The 18,376-nt window shown below is 40.6% G+C and overlaps 2 protein-coding genes across 8 annotated transcripts in view; one reads left to right on the forward strand and one right to left on the reverse strand.

Moving 5' to 3' along the window:
* AVEN (apoptosis and caspase activation inhibitor) overlaps nucleotides 1-9,884 on the reverse strand; it is a 93,878-nt gene extending 83,994 nt beyond the window's left edge. The window contains exon 1 of the mRNA XM_027642342.1: nucleotides 9,627-9,884. Coding sequence (XP_027498143.1) covers nucleotides 9,627-9,869 — 243 coding nt within the window. The 5' untranslated portion in view covers nucleotides 9,870-9,884. The remainder of the gene's footprint in view (nucleotides 1-9,626) is intronic.
* Nucleotides 1-18,376, forward strand: part of CHRM5 (cholinergic receptor muscarinic 5) — a 56,835-nt gene extending 38,459 nt beyond the window's left edge. For all 7 annotated transcript variants that reach the window (XM_027642340.1, XM_027642335.1, XM_027642334.1 and 4 more), the window contains one exon: nucleotides 15,517-18,376. In XM_027642340.1, the coding sequence (XP_027498141.1) occupies nucleotides 15,600-17,186 (1,587 nt within the window). In that variant the 5' untranslated portion in view covers nucleotides 15,517-15,599 and the 3' untranslated portion in view covers nucleotides 17,187-18,376. The remainder of the gene's footprint in view (nucleotides 1-15,516) is intronic.

The following is an 18,376-nucleotide window of genomic DNA, read 5'->3' on the forward strand; positions in this document are numbered from 1 at the left end:
TCCCACTTTCCATGAGAACACAGTGACTGTACATACTCTGAAATGTGAGATCTAACCTGTTTTCTCAGCCAGACCTATTTTATTTTGTATTGCACCTCCTAGTAGAACTCAAGAAGCTGGTGGCCTGTGTGCCCTGTAGATGCCTAATCACCATGCACACAAAAGAAAAAAAGAAAAAACAAAAAAGTAACACTTCATTCTGTCTTTCATTCCTGCTCTCTTTATGACAATATCATGTTTTTACATAAAGTACAAAAGGTCTGAAAAAAAGGAATTGAGGGAAATTCAGCTAAAAACTATTTCAAGTTCAATGGCAGGTCACTTAGCTGAGAGGTGAAAAAAACCAAACTTGACTGCACTTTGTATTTGAAACTGGGAAGAAAACATCACAGTTTGGACTTGTTCCTTTTTTCCACATTCTCCAAATCTTTTGCCTCATTACTCATTGCAGACTGAAACTTTTTTTCGTGTACTCTGTGTCCACTGCCTCCCTTTTTACAAAAAAGCATCAGTGCTAATGGCTCTGTAACATTATGCACAAGCTGTTTCTAACACGAACTGGAAGATGCAAAGATGATTTTGCTATATATGTTGAGAAGGAGTCAAAAATAATACACTACCTTATTATGAGACTTTTTTCCTGCATCATAAATGGCATTTTCAGTGGCTAATAAAGGATACAATAAGACAAGAAAATAAGCAATTACTGATAAACTCATCAATCTGTTTTGCTGTCTCACTGAAAATAATTAAACTATTTTTCATTATGCCTTCTCCTTCAGGGTTTCATGTAATTTAGATAAGATTTTTTTTTCCTTCCAATTATTCAACAGAAAATTAGCATTTGTAAAAGTCACTTAATTGCAATTCTTGGCAGCCAGCTTAAACAAGCCAGTAGAGATGTTTGCAAATCCTTTTGGTTTTATGTTCTGGTTTTTTTCCAGACCACACCTAATGAAATACAGAGACTAAAAAAAAAAAACTTGATATTTAATATTTTGTATATTGCACTGTCTGATTTGTCAACAATATTAATAAAATCAAATAGTAGTGTTAAACATTAAATCTATTCCATCATTACAATGACACATATCAGAGTAAGTTTAAAAATTTCTATAAAAGTATTAATGGAGATGAGGCGACACGTTCGTATGTTCACAGTCTTTTCATGTTGGCATAGTGACCTATTGATGAATTTGTAGTAAGCCTTCAGTGAGTTTTCAGCATTGCTTCTCATAAACAGCAACAATTTATTTCTTTATTGCTCACCTAGACATCAGAGCTCTGTCAGTAAAAGTTCAAGTTTCTATTATAAACCACTTTTTCAGCTTGAGGGAAAAAGAAAAAAGCTAAAGCTTCTTTTTTTTTTCCTTTACACTAAGGAAGGAAGAGCCTCAACAAAGGTTCTTTCATGAAAAGAAAAAAATATTGCTGCAAAGAGTAATCCTCTTCACTAGTTTGCTCTACTGGTGACCTTTAGAAAGATCTACCAAAGCTAAAGAGAAGCTTAATTAGCAGAAAGGGCAGCTGAGAGAGCAGGTAGCATGAAGAAAAAAGCTTTTAGTCTTTATTGTACAGGATGAGAATTTTTGAAAGAGGGATGAAATCCCAAGACTGCTTCATAAATGTTGGATACTGGAACTCATCACTCTGTGTTAGCTAAGGATAAAATTATCCAAGAGAGACATCCTATTCTGAAAACAATGTTTTGCCTAACAGGAATGGTGCTCTAGCTAAAGGGAAAAACATCTCATGAAGTACACAAGAAGAAGACTTATTCTTGAAGTTTCTACATAAAATTGTGACTGCTCCAACGATCACTAAGTATGGTTCTAGAAGCTGTTTTAATGCCTTGAATAGCAAAAAGTATTTCCCTCGCCTTGATTTTTAAAACGTGTTATGGGCAATTCAAACAGATTAGTTATGTGACCTGGTGTGAACTGTCATCCTCTACGATAAGTAACTTGTAGATGAAGAGTATAACCAAAGTTTCCTCTCTGAAAAGCATCACTGCACTTGCAGAATACCAATCTCATATAACAAAAGAAAAAGTCTAGATCCTGAGAAGTTCTTATGTTCAAACCTATTTACAGTTGAAGAAAAAACATGATTCATATCTACACATAACATCAGTAAAAAGCCTACCATTAAACAAGGTTTAAATAATTCTATACGAACAGAACAAAACTTACCCTGTGCTCATGAAAACTCCACTTCTGTGTATTGCATCTCCAAGTTTATTCTGTGAGTATCAGCCTCTTGAGTGGATGTTGTTTTGTATCTAAACCATCTTCATTAAATTGTTTTATAACTACACTTGAGTGGTATACTACCACAGATATTTTCAAATATCTGTCTTTGCATTCACTCAAAAAAACCCCTTTGTTATTTGTATATCAAATTTGAATGCAAATTACTGCAGACATTTTAGAGATCACCACTCGAAGCCCAGACACCCCTCCCTCACTGACCTTCAACTTTTTTTGGAAGAGGGTGGAGGGGGAAATCCTCCGAAAGATATTTTTCTAAATAGCCTTAAAGAAAGTGCTTCCCTAAATCCAACACGTAGCATAAGGTAATGAAGAATCATTGTCCAAGGTCCTCAATGCCCTAATGCCATATTTAAAAAAACCCAAGATGTTAAAATGTAATTTTATTTTGCCATTGATCTAGAGTATAATTTTAAAAAGTAAAAGCTACCACACAATGATGCTCTGACCCTGAACTTAACGCTACTGTGAGGAAGCTCTAAGAGTCACTTAGAACTTTCTGAAAGTGCAAACACATCCAAACTACCAACAAGTTAAAGGAAGACTGGGCTGTACCTGTTGGGATACACTACAATCCCAGGATTTTATGTGCCTATTACACCTTTATGTGCTACAGTTTGCACTGGTTGCCAGACTTAGGTGCATACAGACCAGTAACTGCAGGAGAACTTTGTATCCATTTTGCAGTGGATGTTGAGCTACAGACAGAACTCAGCTGTGACTCCATCAGGAGCGAAAACAATTTGAGTTCACCAATATTACACTCAAGTGTAACTCACGAGGCAATTTTGCACCAAAAAATCTTCCTTGACAGTAACTCAAACTAAGACAAAGACACACGCCAAAAATACTGAAGGAAGTAATTTTTCTCATTAGCACAATTCATTTTTTTAATTTTACCTCTACAGAAACATTTTACTCTGAGACTTTTAACATCCTTGCTAACAATGAGGTTGAAGTGGAAGAAAAAGAAATACAGAGGATGGGACCATTTGAGCATCTGTTACAAATTAACAGGAACATAACAGGCCAGTAAAGTCAGCAATGTGGCATAATGTGAATAATACAGCCTGAAACAGAATACTGGGGGGAAAAAAACCTCAAACCAAACCCAAAACTAAAAAAAAAAACCAAAAACAAAAAAAAAAAAACCAAACCAAACAAAACAAACAAAAACAAGCGACCAAAAACCTTAATTTGGCAGGCAATCAGAGAAAGCTCAAGGCCTCACAACATGTCAGTGACAGAGCAGTTGCCTAGGAAGAGCTGTGGCCAAGAATCATCACTCTGTTCTCTACAAGGCAAAGATCCCAGCTATTCCAGGGTTAAAGAGAGAGACTGTACAGTCTGTAACTGTAGAATTATCCTCAGGGAAAAGAGAAGCAGGAATAGAAATAGGTGCTTGAGGCAAGTTTCTTATACACTCCAGAAGATTTATGAGTTTTACCAGCAAGATGTATTACTAAGTCTACCTGCAGAAGAGTTAAAAGTCTTATTTACAAAAATAAAACAAACAAACCCATAAACCACCCTAACCCCCCTATATCCACATAAAAGTACTGAGGAATTGCATACATGAACAAGAACAGTGAGAAATGGACCCTTACCACAGAACACTGAATCACACAGGCTTGAAATCCTCTGATTATAAAACTGAGTAAGAAATATTCCTCCATACTTTTTATAAGGCTTTAAATCACCACTGAACCAATAATCAGCAATTTTTTGTTTCTTTAAATACAGGGAAACCTGACAGCTACAAAGGCTGTGCAGAACTATTAGACTGGCTGGGAACTCTTAACAGAGCTCCTGAAAATACCCAGTTACTTTTGTGAGGAAAACAGCATGGCACTGCATGGAATAATTTTTAATCAAATTATATCACTTCTACAAATTTATTTGTTCTTCACCAGAAATACCTACTACCTACAATTTATATATCCAAACAAACTCCTGTATTATGTTCTCTAGGACCAAACACTTATCCCAGTAGCACAACAAGATTTTTAGCTCAGAATTACAGAGTTCCCTTCCTACAAGTAACTTCTGAGTTCTGTTTGGAAGAAATACCCAGGAGCAAGTCCTAATGATTCACACGTTTGACTTTCACACATTGCGCTGTACGTTCGAGAAACACTATGAGATGAGAAAAACATTCCCAGCCTGTGACATGCACACATCTTTACTCTCCATCATGTAATTCTGGCCCTTTCCAAGGCTGGGCCATCCAGCATGGAGCAGCCAGCGGGTGGGCTGCCTGCACCACCTACTGGTCTCTTACGGCATTGGTTCATTGCCCTGGATGGACGGATGGACGGATGGATTCTTAAATGTGTAGTTTTAGTCCTACCCAAAATTCTAAAATCTTCAGTTAAATATGATGGGAAGTTCTTCTCCAATATTCAAAATATTACCATTTCATTTTATCTGAATAATATCCACTCTATTTTATTGGGTAATTAAATCTAAATAAGAGAAGGATGGAAAGTTATGTTTCACATGATTAACAAAATATGCAGCTGCTAAAGTTTTTTCTTTAAGCTAGAAAATATTTGGGATAACCTGTTTGAAAGTTACCAAATTACTACCCCAGAGACTTGAGGGGAAAATGAGGAACAAAAGTACTTAAGTAGGCAAGGCCAGAAAAGCACAGCCATCCAAAATATAAAAAAACCTCAAGCTCTTTCCAAGGAAGTAACAGGGAGTCAGACACAAAGGTGCTATGCAGCAATGGTGCTGCATGTTCACCTGTGTAATGAGATGCTTTTGATACAAGTGTCTCAGGTTAAATTAGCAGGAAAGTTGGTAAAATACAATGAAGGCATAACAATAAATATCACTAAACCATTCTACACTAAACAATTAGGGATTATTACAAAACATTGCAGTCCCCAGCACTGTGAAAAACAGGTTCCTCTGTTGTCTAGAAACTGAAAAGAATAAATTAACTTTCACTGTATAAAAAGCATTTCTCTTTTTCCATGGCACAGACAGCCTTGAAAAAATAAAAGAAAAATAAATAGGACTGTGACAAGTGGTTACACATCAGCTCTAGTGAGTAGGCTCAGTAACCTTCACCATACATATTTTTCTGTACTGATCTCCAAGTACTTCCTACACAATCCATTACACAAGCTAGCTACCCTTTCAGTCACAATTTTTATTCTCAAGGCCCGAATTAAACCTCCTGATTCTTAACAATGTTTTTCTTCTTGTCCTGCCTAAAATGGACCTGTTTACAGCAACCTTTCTATTTAACGGAACATTTCTACACAGGCCTGTTCAAAGTGTCCTCTTTGCCAGATAAAGGGAAAAAAAGAAAAAAAAAGGAAGAAAAAAAAACAAAACCAAACAACCAACCAAACAACAACCAAACAAAAAACCCAACCAAAAAGAACCAGGTTTTTGAGCCTGTCCTCCTAGGTCATATCTTCAAGACTTCATACCTTTCTTCATTCCTTCCCTCTAAACTTTCCCAGGTGGTCCAAATCTTGCCAGAATAGAACCAGTTCTTCAGTGTGACTGCATTGCTAATTGATACCTTCTCATCCATTAAACTGACAGTTTTCTGCTATAAAATTGCAGCTTAATCAGTCACACACCTTTATAGATTTTTCCTATGTAAATGTAGTTTACAAAATATTTGACCTTGAATTACACCTTAGTGCAGGCTGTTTCTCCCATTTGTTGAGACTGTGTTCTGTGCTCCACCCTCCTGCCAGTTTAGCACTATCTGCAAATTTTAACACTGTATATTTTAATCTTTCATCAGAATTATTAATAGAAACACTGAACATGAGCAGATACAGAATGAAGCCTTGCAGAATTCTGTTTAACAAACACCAGTTTGACACTGAACCATTACAGTAGATAAGCTCCTGAGAAGGGAAGCTCTTCACACCTCATTAGTAATTAAGTACAGCTCACAAACTGAGGTACATTAATTTAAGTAAGGGGTTTTTTAGTTGCTTTTGAGAACATTAATTTAAAATATCAAAAGATTTATTGTCTTCAAGATCCAGAAATCTATTCTTCTTCTATGTGCACAAGTTGTGTTACAGCGTTCCAAAGGAAATCAAACATATCTGCATTTGAAAAATGCAAGCTTTTTTTACTGTGCCTGTGAACTGCTTTTTGCAGTTGCTTAGAATGTAAACACTTAGCTCATACTCATTAGGAAAAAATTATCTAATGCTGACAGCATTATATGTTCTCTTAGATCAGTTCTATATGTGTGTGGCCCACAAGAATGAAGATATAATAAACACTAAATAAGTATGATATCTTGAAACTAACCATACCTAAGAAAAACTGCACCAAAATCCATCTGTTAACCTCCATTCTTTAAAAATAAAATATTTACTGCAACCAGAGCCCCAAACCAGAAAAGGAACATTGAAACAGATCTGCCAATTCCACCCGCACTGAAGCAGTCGTTACATGCACACTCAGTAAATAACTGAATAGAAAGTTTACAACATACTTCATAAATTGCAAACATAAAGGACAAGGGAAAATCTCCTTAAACACCCCACAAAAGAATGTGGTCAAGGACCATTAAAATAAAACCCAGTGTCATGTCCACAGTTTCAGAAAGTTATTTCTGTTTTAATATGTTGTATCTCATACAGAAAGCAATTCTAATATTCTGACAGTATGTAAAATTCTGAGCAAGTCAGAGGAGTTAGACTAAAAGTAAGAGATTATATTGGGCCAATGTCCACTGGATCTTTTACTTCAGGCATTATAATTCCACATTTTACTAAAAATGAGTGATTGCAACCGTGTTTTATTCATTTAACATAGCACAGACGAGCTAAAGCAGACTGAAACAACAGAAAATTATTCAAGATGACAGATCTACAAAGAAATCTGCCATTTGGTAAACCAGCTGGTCATAATTAGACAAACTCATTTTTGAAGGGAGGACACAAAATCTTCAGTAATCAAGCCAGTTAAACCAACAAGCACACTAGTTACAAAAAGACATAGCAGGTGGAAGATCCTTTTCCCTCTTAACCAGGAATAAAAACACTTGTCCTCACGTTTTCTAAACCAATTCCACGTTTGAGAGAGGCAGCATCTTGTTTCAAGTGCAGAGCTGGGAGTTACTCAGAGAGTCACCTCCTTAAGAGCTAACAGAAATCATGAAAACTCATCTCTAAGATCCTGATCCACAGCTGTATGTACTATGCAGGGTGTGATGTCAATTATTTATAAACAAACAGCACCCTGATCTCCTTCTACAATAGCACACAGCCAAGGTGTGAAGAACTGACTCAGCAGGTACTGGGTCTTCACAGGCTTTGCAAGTAACACAGCTGATCATCCATGACTAAAACCAAAGAATAACAGGACTCTTGTAGTAGCGTAAAGCATATAATGTGGTGTTCCGTCTTCATGTGTCCACACAAAACTGAGAACCAAATGTGCCACCATAACACTTTCTTCTCCCTGTTGTACAGGTCAGAAAAAATGTCCACCTGTAGCTTCAAATACAAGCTTAGGAACAATTAAATTAAAACATCCAAACCCGCAAAATTTTAAGATCAACAGTGGTTTTAAATGAACGCAATTGACTAAGAAATATAGCTGCCAAAATATTATGCAATTTAATGCAAATTTCTACTTCACTGGAAAAAAAAATTTTTTAAAGAAGATTTCAGCTTCTCAGTACACAGTGAGGAATGCGAATGTGGTAAGACCATCACACTCCTTGTATTATCAGCCAGCTTTCCAGGTTTACCATTCACACATCACCACTTCAAAAGATTTGCCCCCTGCTACTGAAAGACAGTGAGGTCTTCTCTCACACAAACCGCTTACTCTGGGCCAAGCACCCTCTCACTGAGGTGGTGCACTCAGGTAATACAAGTCACCTTGCTGAACAGAGAGAACATCAAGGAACTGGGAATAAAAGGTGGTTACTCCCTGTAAGATAAGAACTGGCCACACAGACGTTTGGAAGTCTGAAGAAGGAAGTCCCCCCTGCTTCAGAAGTGCTAAATTACAGGACTGGCTCAGCAGCACTAGAACCAGCAGCTGCAGGCTGGCACATTGCTGTGTGGCTGGATTGCTGGGAGCCCATCCCGTCCAAGCTGCTAAGCACAAGATTTGTGGCAGGTGTGCTAAGAGACTATACAATGCATAATATCCAAATCCTCCAGTGCAGGAAGAGCATTACACTTGGATAGTCTTTACTAGAGTTCTGGGAAAATCTTAGCTATTGCTTCACTTTTAAACATGAGTGCTAAAATGTATCTAAATACAGTGACAAAATTAGTATTTTATATTTTTTAAATCCTCCAGCAACCATGGGAGTTCTAAGGTAGATAAAACACTAGCTGGAGTCAGTTGAAGCCATGGCATTGTAACAGTCGAAGTGAATCTAATCAACATGATGCTGGAAATGGTGTAGCAGCTGGTCTCCCAGTGCTGCCACTACCAATCAGTAAGCATCATTGTAATGTCTCTGCCAATCCAGATTTCCACAACCACGATTTCTATGTTGCAACAATGCTAACGGAAGTGAGACAATCTGGATGTAGTACTGTCAAAGTATTTTTTAATGGAAACTGTTTTAAAGGCACAGATCTGACACCATGGTAGGTTACAGAAAGCATTTTAGCACTTCCACAGGAAATTGCAGATGTAGTTGTGGTACACACTGGTATGCCTGTGCTACTTTTAATCTGTTAAAATATTTTTTAATTAGTCAAAGCACAACCATTAACTTGTACTAATGGTAAATACGTGTTCCAGTGAATCACAGATATCCATTATGCAAGATGTCTGTAAAACAGGCTGGACAAGACACACGCTCATTTCGACTTCTGACTATAGAATCGTTAAGGTTAGAAAAGATCTCAAAGATCATCCGAGCACAACCATTAAATCGACTGTGCCAAAAACGTTCAGCAATTCTTCACGTCTATTTGTAAACAGAGATGCATTTTTTCTGATGCATTTTTCAAACAACACTTTTATCCCTTCAGCACAAAATTATAAACGTATTTCGGCCAGAATACTCCTGTGTATACCGCACCAAGGCGCACTACTGCTGGCTGAGCCGTGCCAGGGCAGGACGATGGGGGCAGAGCGCGCGTGCAGGTACCGGGCTGGCCCGAGAGGTAACGCCCGCAGTCCCAGCGCGCCCCGCAACACCGGAATACTGCCCCACACCGCCAAACTCCCGGGAAAAGCCGCGGGAAAGAGCTACCAGCCCACCTCCACCTCGGGAAGGGGAGGACTAGGGGAGGGAAGGGTTGCGCCCCCACCCCAAGGGCCGCCCCGGCCCCGCCGCGCCCAGCCCCGCCTCCCCACCGCCCGCGGAGGGCGGGCTCTGCTCCCGCCTACCCGCTGGTGCTGGGGAGCGCTGGGCGGCGGCGCTGCCCCTCGACCTCGAGGCTCTCGCCTGCCCCGGCCCCCGCCTCCTCGTTGTCCGTAAGCGCCGCCTCTTCCCCGGCCCCCGCCTCCTCCGGGAGCGTGGCAGTCCCCGCTGCTTCTTTCAGCTGCTGCTTCGGCCGCGCTGCTAGGTCGCCGCCGGCCGTGCCGGACCCCTTCCCTGCGGGCCCGGCTGCCGCCCCGCTCCGCCTGCATGGCCGGGCTGCGCCTCCCGGGCCGCGGCGCCGCGCCCGCCCCGCCCACTACCGGAAAGGGGCCACTTGCCAGGGCCACAGGGAAATGGCGGCGTCCGCGACCTCCGCAGCGCCCGCTGCCGGTGGCTGGCGCGCGGCCCCGGGACACTGTCAGCCCCGCGCCTCCCGGGACAGCCCCGCACGTCCCGGGGACAGCCGCGGGCAGTGGCCGCGGAATGCTCTGCCGCTGCACCCTCTAGAGGTCTCAACGAGCAAGGAGTGGAAAATCGCTATCCACATGTATTAAAAATAAAGAAAAAGAACTACAGCAAATATGTATTTACTGTTTAGAAAACAGTATGGTGAACTAAAGCCGCATGAATCATGGAATTGTTTAGGTTGGAAAAGACCTCTAATGACACTGAGTCCAGCCATTAACCCAGCACTGGCATGTCCACCAATAAACTGTGTTCATAAGCACCACATCCACACATCTTCTAAATACCTCCAGGGATGGTGATTCTACCACTTCCCTGGGCAGCTTGTTGCAATCCCTGACCACCCTTTTGGTGAAGAAGTTTTACTAATATCCAATCTAACCCTCCTGTGGTGCAAGTTGAGGCTATTTCCTCTTGTTGCTTGCTACCAGGGCAGGGAGAATGAGCCCCACCTGGCCACAACCTCATTTCAGGTAGTTGTAGAAAGTCATAAGGTCTCCCCCGAGCCTCCTTTTCTCCAGGTTAGACAAACCCAGCTCCCTCAGCTACTCCTCCTTTGTTCCAGTCCCTTCACCAGTTCTTTCTCCCGTCTCTGAACACACTCCAGCACCTCAATGTCTTTCTCATAGTGAGGGGCCCAGAACTGAACATAGGACTTGAGGTGCAGCCTCACCAGTGCCAACTACAGAGGGAAAATAACTGCCCTGGTCCTGCTGGCCAAACTATTGCTGAAACAAACCAGGATGCCATTGGCCTTCTTGGCCACCTGGGAACACTGCTGGGTCGTGTTCAGCCAGCTGTTGACCAGCATCTCCAGCTCCCTTTCCACAGGTCAGCTTTCCAGCCACTCTTCCACCAGCCTGTAGCATTGCATGGGATTATTGTGACCCAAATGCAAGACCTTTGCTTTCTGTAGCAAATGAGGAAAAAAGCAACTGATCTCAAGCTGACAGGGTGTTACACAGAAGGTTGCACTACAGGAACCCCGTGAGGTGACTCCACAGCCACTGGAGGAGTGTCCTCCTCTGAGGATGCAGAGCAGAGACACGGGAACAGCTTTGTGCCATGCTGGTTTGTTCTGCTTGTCTTGAACTAAGTAGCCACCCATGTGTCTTCGTGAAAGTTCACCAGTTTCCTAACACCAGCTTGCCAGATCCCTCTTGAGCATGCAGGCTGTCATTTGACAACACATATTAAAACATCAATCTGGTTTTGAAGGTTTTTAAACCCAGTAGCCCTTCCAGCAAAATATGACCACAACTCCCATTCTCTGAAATCGTGGGCAGTACTTTGGACTACTACCTTTGGTAAGGGCTGCTCAGTTCTGGGGCACGGCATGCAGCGAATCAGTAAATTAGCTTAGCGTACATGCAAATAAATAAAATAACAGGGAGCAGCTCTGGCAAGCATGTTGCAAAGACATCCAAGCAATTCTCGTGCAGCCAGCACAGGTCTGGCAGACTCAGAAGGAGATAGAGATAATAAAACCTGGAGAACCCAAGCTGTGCTGGCATCTGTGGTGCAATTAATCTGTGACATGAACAATCTGCCCCCAGATAACTGGAGGCTGACTATATGTACAAATTTAACAACTCACATTAATTAACACTTGATTAGATAGATTGAAAAAGTATCATTAATATTTGGCAACAAATAGCAAATACCATTACAACTCATAAGCATGAATGTTATACATCAGTAATTATGAGACACAGCGAAGTCATGATACTGTACAAATGAATTTTGATTTTGTAATTTAATTTTGATCTCCCTATTATTATCATCTCTAAGATAGACAATTAACATAAATTATGTTACCATAGCACACTGGAGTCCTGCTCACAGGCACTATTGCCATGAGTAATACACAAACAGATGACAAAAGGTAATGCCATGAAGTGTTAACACAGACCTATGAAACAAAAGATTATAGAGTATGAAGAGGTGACAAGAATGGTCAACATGCCAAGAAGAGATCTTTGCATACTAGTAGCTTAGCTACTGTCAGCTTTTATAGACATCACAGTAAAATAGCCTATTAGGGAGGGAAGGCTTTGCGTGACGGTAACAAGACTGCTTTTTATTAAGAAATTAATTGTAGTTTCTCTACCATATTACCAGTGTTTCTGCCACCCACGTCAGTTCAAACCAAGAACAATTGTGTCAGGACAACAAAAACTTCTGCTTCTCCTTTTGCTCTGAAGTCTGCAATCCACGTGGCATAGTTTCAGCAGTCTTTCTTCCTAAATCCTAATGTTAGGGAAAGTAAGTGACTTAAGAGGGGGACACACTTGCTACCTGTGGCAAAGACAAAATGTTACTGGCAACAGCATCTAGACAATTTCTTGTCTTCCCTCCTCTGAGAAAAGTGCTATGTTCTGGCAAGAAAAGGCAGAAAGTTGAAAAAATCTCCTATGCAGTTGCTCAAACCCAGATGTTAGGCAAATGTAGAAGTTAGTATATGTTTATCCATGTGCTTGATATTTGTAGCTGGTGCCTTTTTAAGACATCTCTAGCCTTAGCTACCGTCTTGCAACTTTCATAAAATTCATGAGCCCTGACAGTGTTTCAGGTACATTAGCTGCGAGGCCTGGAGCACAGCCCCGTTCTAGGAGTACCACTGGCTATGTTAGAGTTTAGCTGGCTGAATCAAAGGTCAGCTGCACTGCTGCTAAGACCTGTTGTGAAGAAAGCTAGAAATGAGAGCCTCCTTCTCCCTTCCCTTGGGAACTGCTTTTAAGCTGAGGCTGTACCACTGATCCTCACAGCAGCTACATCTACAGCTGGTCTCCTATTTCCTCTATCCTGACTCAGATCCTGACTCAGACTTCCTGAGTCAGGATAGACTGGGCTGGGCTTCCTGGATTGCTCTTGGACCTTCCTCATCACTGCAGACTTGCTGTGCAATCAATGAACTATGTCTCATCACTGTCACTTCTCAAGACTTCTCAAGAACCAAACGTGCTTCTCCACACCCTGCTGCTTTTTGGTGAGGTCTTAGCTCCCACCTGCCTTGGCATCATGCTCCACCTATGGCTCACCTTCCCTTGCTAAGCAAATGGCCCTCACACCCCCTGACATTGCCACACTAAAACCACTACCACTCTGCCATGCATAAAATTTTGTCACATGGAACTTTTAATGTGCAGAACAACTCTGCTCACTGTCCACAATAAAAGAAGCATAAGCCACATGAGGTAGCAGAGATAGAGATTCATCTCTCACAGCTCAGCTACCTATCACAGCCATACAGCTGCTCCACACACCTTTGTTTCACACTAAATTAATTTCTGCTCTTCAAGGTTGTGTAAAGGTTTGTAAAGCCAGCACGGCCAGCCATCAGGGCAGCTCTGGCTTAGGGGAAGTCTTTACAGAATGCAGAACCAGAATGGAATGTCTTCCTTTGTATAAGGCTCATTAGAACTGCTGTCACACTTCAGCATTCTTGGCTGCTAGACTGGCTCTGCAGGTTGGAGAGAGAGAGCCAAGCATACAGATGGTCAGCATGCACATACTATGAGTATTGCTAGTTTGCAAGGCCTATACATGAACTAGAATTCTGTTGAATTAGGTTCAATATATGCTGTGTATAAACAGAATACAGATGCATAAATATTTAAATATAAAACAGGAGATGACAGACACACAGATGGAGGAGAATGATTTTGAGGAGCATGATAGGCAGAAGTCTCGGTACATCAGGAAACTTGCCATTATCCAGTTTCATCACAACAAGAGATAATCATTAGGTAGGGTTTGAAGTAGAAAGATACAGATTAAAGTAGATAAACTTCTGTGGATACTTAGGAGACCAGGGGTAAAACTGAAGGAAACAAAGAAAGCAAATAAGAATCATAGAATCCTCAAGATTGGAAGAGACCTTTAAGATCATCAAGTCCAACCACCAACACAGCATTGCCACTGTAAACCCTAAACCACTAAACCATATCACCAGGTTCAGATGCCTCTTAAACACCTCCAGGGATAGTGACTCAACCACCTCCCTGGGCAAAGAGGACAATGAAAGAAAGTGAGATGCTTTTCTGAAAGTTCAACTAGTGGCTGTAAAAGCTTGTATTCAACTGATGAGAGACGGGACCCAACTACTTGGTACAAAAGATAGATGTGGTAAAGGGATAGGCTGTAAAAGCTACTTGCCAAGGCCAAAGATAACAACTTTCTGAGAGTTAGGATGAAAGATGAAAACATAGAGAAGTGGTGTGGGTGGATAGGGAGGACCATATAATAGAGATCTGATGCAGAGAGAATCCTAATGGCTTACAGCTGGACTTCAATAGTGATGAACCAGTGTCTGCTTTAAAAAAAGGGATCATCTTACCAGTTTTACACTAGCTATATGCCCAATAGAAAAACCTGTTAATAATTTTTCTTTCATTTCTGCCTTTAAAAACTAAATACTATTTGACTATTCCAAAATTACACAGTTTTGCAAGACTAAGCATCAAGCAAGTCATTAGCATCATCTGATGTGATTGAATTGCTCAGAATCCAGAGGTTATCTGTGAAAGAAATTTTGCCTAATACAGGCATGTATTCACTGGCACAAGAAAACAGCACTGAGGAATGTAGGAAGGAGTGGATGTCAGAGGTATGTATGCATTAATAGAGTGGTCCTGTTTTCACCTTTTGCTGCTAATGCAAGTATTAAATTGCTTTTGTTGCATTCTTTGTCACTATGGTTATCTATTGCTTCTCCCTCTTCAGTTTACTCCTTTCTATCCTCAGCCCTACCATTCACTCACCAAACTACCCAGACTGTACTTCCACACCTAACCCAGTCAGTCTCCTCTGTCCTGAGATCTCTCAATAGAGAAGAATCTTCCTTGCCTAACTTATTTTTCTAGAAACATCTTCTTGACCTTGCCTGCTTCCTTAGCTCAGATTCCCCTTCAATTGCCTCAAGCACTTCTAACACCTAATTGTTTCTTGTTGTCTACATGGCAGTGTGGTTCCTAAATCGCTATGCATCCTCAGTTTTCTCTTGCTCTCTTTCTGTTGTTGGTCACTTTCCAAAATTTTCCAGAGATAATTTCTGAAACCTTGACATGCCTTCTACAGAGTACTGTAGGAAACAACACGGTCACTCACTGTCTTAATGCACTGCAAAACTTTACATGTCTGTCTTTGAGAATATGTAGAGTGTCTCCTAAGGTATTCAAAATGTAGGAGCTGGTGTGATTGACTATCTTATCAAACAATAGTTACATTGCTTTTTGAAATGTCATAAAATGTCAGAGTACAGTCTTAGGATGTACATTTGTGGGTTTTAGTTATGTTCACAGTGGTAGGAAGAATAACCTAAATGCAAAAGGAGAACACAAATAATTTGATAGGTTGCTTTACAGGTGTTTTTATGATAACTCTAGTGGAAGTCTGTGCTATTTAATGAGATACTTTCATTTTCTGTTTTTTTTCCTTTGATCTTTATAGCTATCTCCAAAAGGATGTTTTTGAATACAGAAAGCAATATGCAGCACTGCTAAGATCCTGATGACAATACACCAAGAACAAGAATGGGAGTCAATTTATTCAGCAATTCTACTGTTGTAAACAGTTCATCAATCAACCATAAGCAGTTAGAGGGGCATAGCCTCTGGGAAGTCATTACTATTGCCACTGTAACTGCAATTGTAAGCTTAATAACCATAGTGGGAAATATTCTTGTAATGATATCCTTTAAGGTTAACAGTCAGCTCAAAACTGTCAACAATTATTACTTGCTGAGCCTTGCCTGTGCAGATCTCATCATTGGGATATTTTCTATGAACCTTTATACGTCCTATATACTCATAGGCCATTGGTCTCTTGGAAGCCTTGCCTGTGACCTGTGGCTAGCACTGGACTATGTAGCTAGCAATGCCTCAGTAATGAACCTTCTAGTCATCAGTTTTGACAGATATTTTTCCATCACAAGGCCTTTAACTTACAGGGCCAAACGCACACCCAAAAGAGCTGGCATCATGATTGGTCTGGCTTGGCTAATTTCCTTTGTGTTGTGGGCACCTGTAATCTTGTGCTGGCAGTATTTTGTTGGTGAACGAACAGTACCACCTGAAGAGTGCCAGATACAGTTTCTAGATGAACCCATTGTCACCTTTGGTACTGCAATTGCTGCTTTTTACATTCCTGTGTCTGTGATGACCATTCTGTATTGCCGCATCTATAAAGAGACAGAGAAACGTACCAAGGACCTTGCTGAACTGCAGGGTTCAGAGTCTGTGGCAGAGTTTGAGACAGTAAAGCCCCAGAAAGCTCTCCTGAAGTCTTGCTTCAGTTGCAAGCAACAAAACTTAGTCAAAAGAGAGAGGTGTCAGGCTTCTTGGTCTTCATCTAGTCGAAGTACGTCAGCCACGGTGAAAGCCTCTCAGGCAGCGAGTACTTGTATCGACTGGGCCAAGGCTGACCAGTTAACCACCTGCAGCAGCTACACGTCATCAGAAGAGGAGGATAAACTTGCTGCTGACTCAGTTTTCCAAGTAACTTACGGAAGTCCATCTAATAGTAAGGCAGAAGAGTTTCATGAGAGTACAGATGTTGTTGTCAAAGACCAACCTGAAGAAAATGATTTTGAGAACCAGAAATACTTTTTGTCACCTGCCAAAGACCACATACAGAAAAGTAAAAAATGTGTAGCCTATAAATTCCGATTGGTGGTTAAGACTGATGGCACCCAGGAAGCCAACAATGGTTGCCAAAAAGTAAAAATAACTCCTTGTTCTGCTGCTCTGTCAAAGGATCCTTCCATCAAAAGCATGGATCCGAATATAAATAACCAAATCACCAAAAGGAAACGGATGGTTCTTATAAAGGAGCGCAAAGCAGCACAGACTTTAAGTGCCATTCTTTTGGCTTTTATCATGACATGGACTCCCTATAATATCATGGTTTTGATCTCCACATTTTGCCCTGAATGCATTCCAGTAACACTGTGGCACCTTGGATATTGGCTATGCTATGTGAACAGCACTGTTAACCCCATGTGTTATGCCCTCTGTAATAAAACTTTCAGAAAGACTTTTAAGATGCTGCTTTTCTGCCAGTGGAAAAAGAAAAAAGTGGAAGAGAAACTATACTGGCACGGCAATACCAGACTGCCATAATTGCTTTTGAATAAGGAATAAGGGGAAATATATATATTGATGTAACCTAGCAAATTGACTGTAATTCTGTCTTTTCAAAGCTGATGCTTTATGTGTCTAGTGGTTAAAAAAAAATCTGCTGATAAGTTAAATTTTGCATGAAAATAGTGCGTGCTTGGGATAAAAAGTCAGTGGCTGCTATGAACGACACAGTTTGTTTTCGACTATGCAGTAGATCTGCATTAAAGTTACTATGTTTGGGGTCTTACGTCCTTTCTTTCAGCCTAAGAATATGTAGAGTAAATTGTGAACTACTAGAAATTAGACTGGGATGATCATCCAATTATCAGGTTAGGTCATCCAGTCTTTCTCCCTGTAATTCCCTGTCTTTCTATAATTCCTTGCTAGTGTATTGTCTGTTGAGTTTTCAATGTACCAAGCAATGGAGCTTGTACTACTTTTGTTTTGAGACTTTTCCACCTGCTGTTAAAATGCAACAAGGAATATGTAAAGGGATAAATGCTGTCATGCCCAATACTAAATGGTTAGGGAGATTAATAATACTCAAAATGAACACACATATTGCAGGAGATTGTAATACTGATAAAATTTCCACTTTAAGGAGGACTTTTATGGAGACATTGGAAGGGCTCATAGTGAAGGGAATAGATAATGTATTTTGTATATGAAGAAGCCAGTCCCGATCTCAGTCCCAATCCATCATACAAGTGACTGTCATCTGCAAAAATGGTGTTGATTAGCAGATATCTCTAAATTTCTCCAGTTCCCAGTACCTCTGAAGGAAATTTTAAAATTGTATGCAATACTGACAATGGTACAAAACAGAACTGACTGTAAAGCGTAATGGATACAGTCTACCTACAACACAAGGAAAGTCTTTTTCCAAATCACCTTTGTTGTGCTTCCCCTGAGCCCAGAATTTTCCGTTACTGATGGAATGATGCAGAACACGAGAAGAATAAGGATTGGTGCACTGTACATTTACCTATATATAAACAGCGACAGAATTGGCATCCCTGAAAGATTTTTTAAAGTAACTTTTGAATATTTCTATAAAACTATTAAGGACACTTTACATTTTTTGTCTTTGAATAGCTTTACAAATACTAGTCAGTATCAGGTGTTTGGAAACACAAGTTACCTTCAAGTACTGTCTTTTGGTCCAGCAGAACCATTTCTGCTACCGTACC

Source organism: Corapipo altera, unplaced genomic scaffold (genome assembly GCF_003945725.1).
Source record: "Corapipo altera isolate COAL_440 unplaced genomic scaffold, ASM394572v1 23b, whole genome shotgun sequence".
Taxonomy (NCBI): domain Eukaryota; kingdom Metazoa; phylum Chordata; class Aves; order Passeriformes; family Pipridae; genus Corapipo; species Corapipo altera.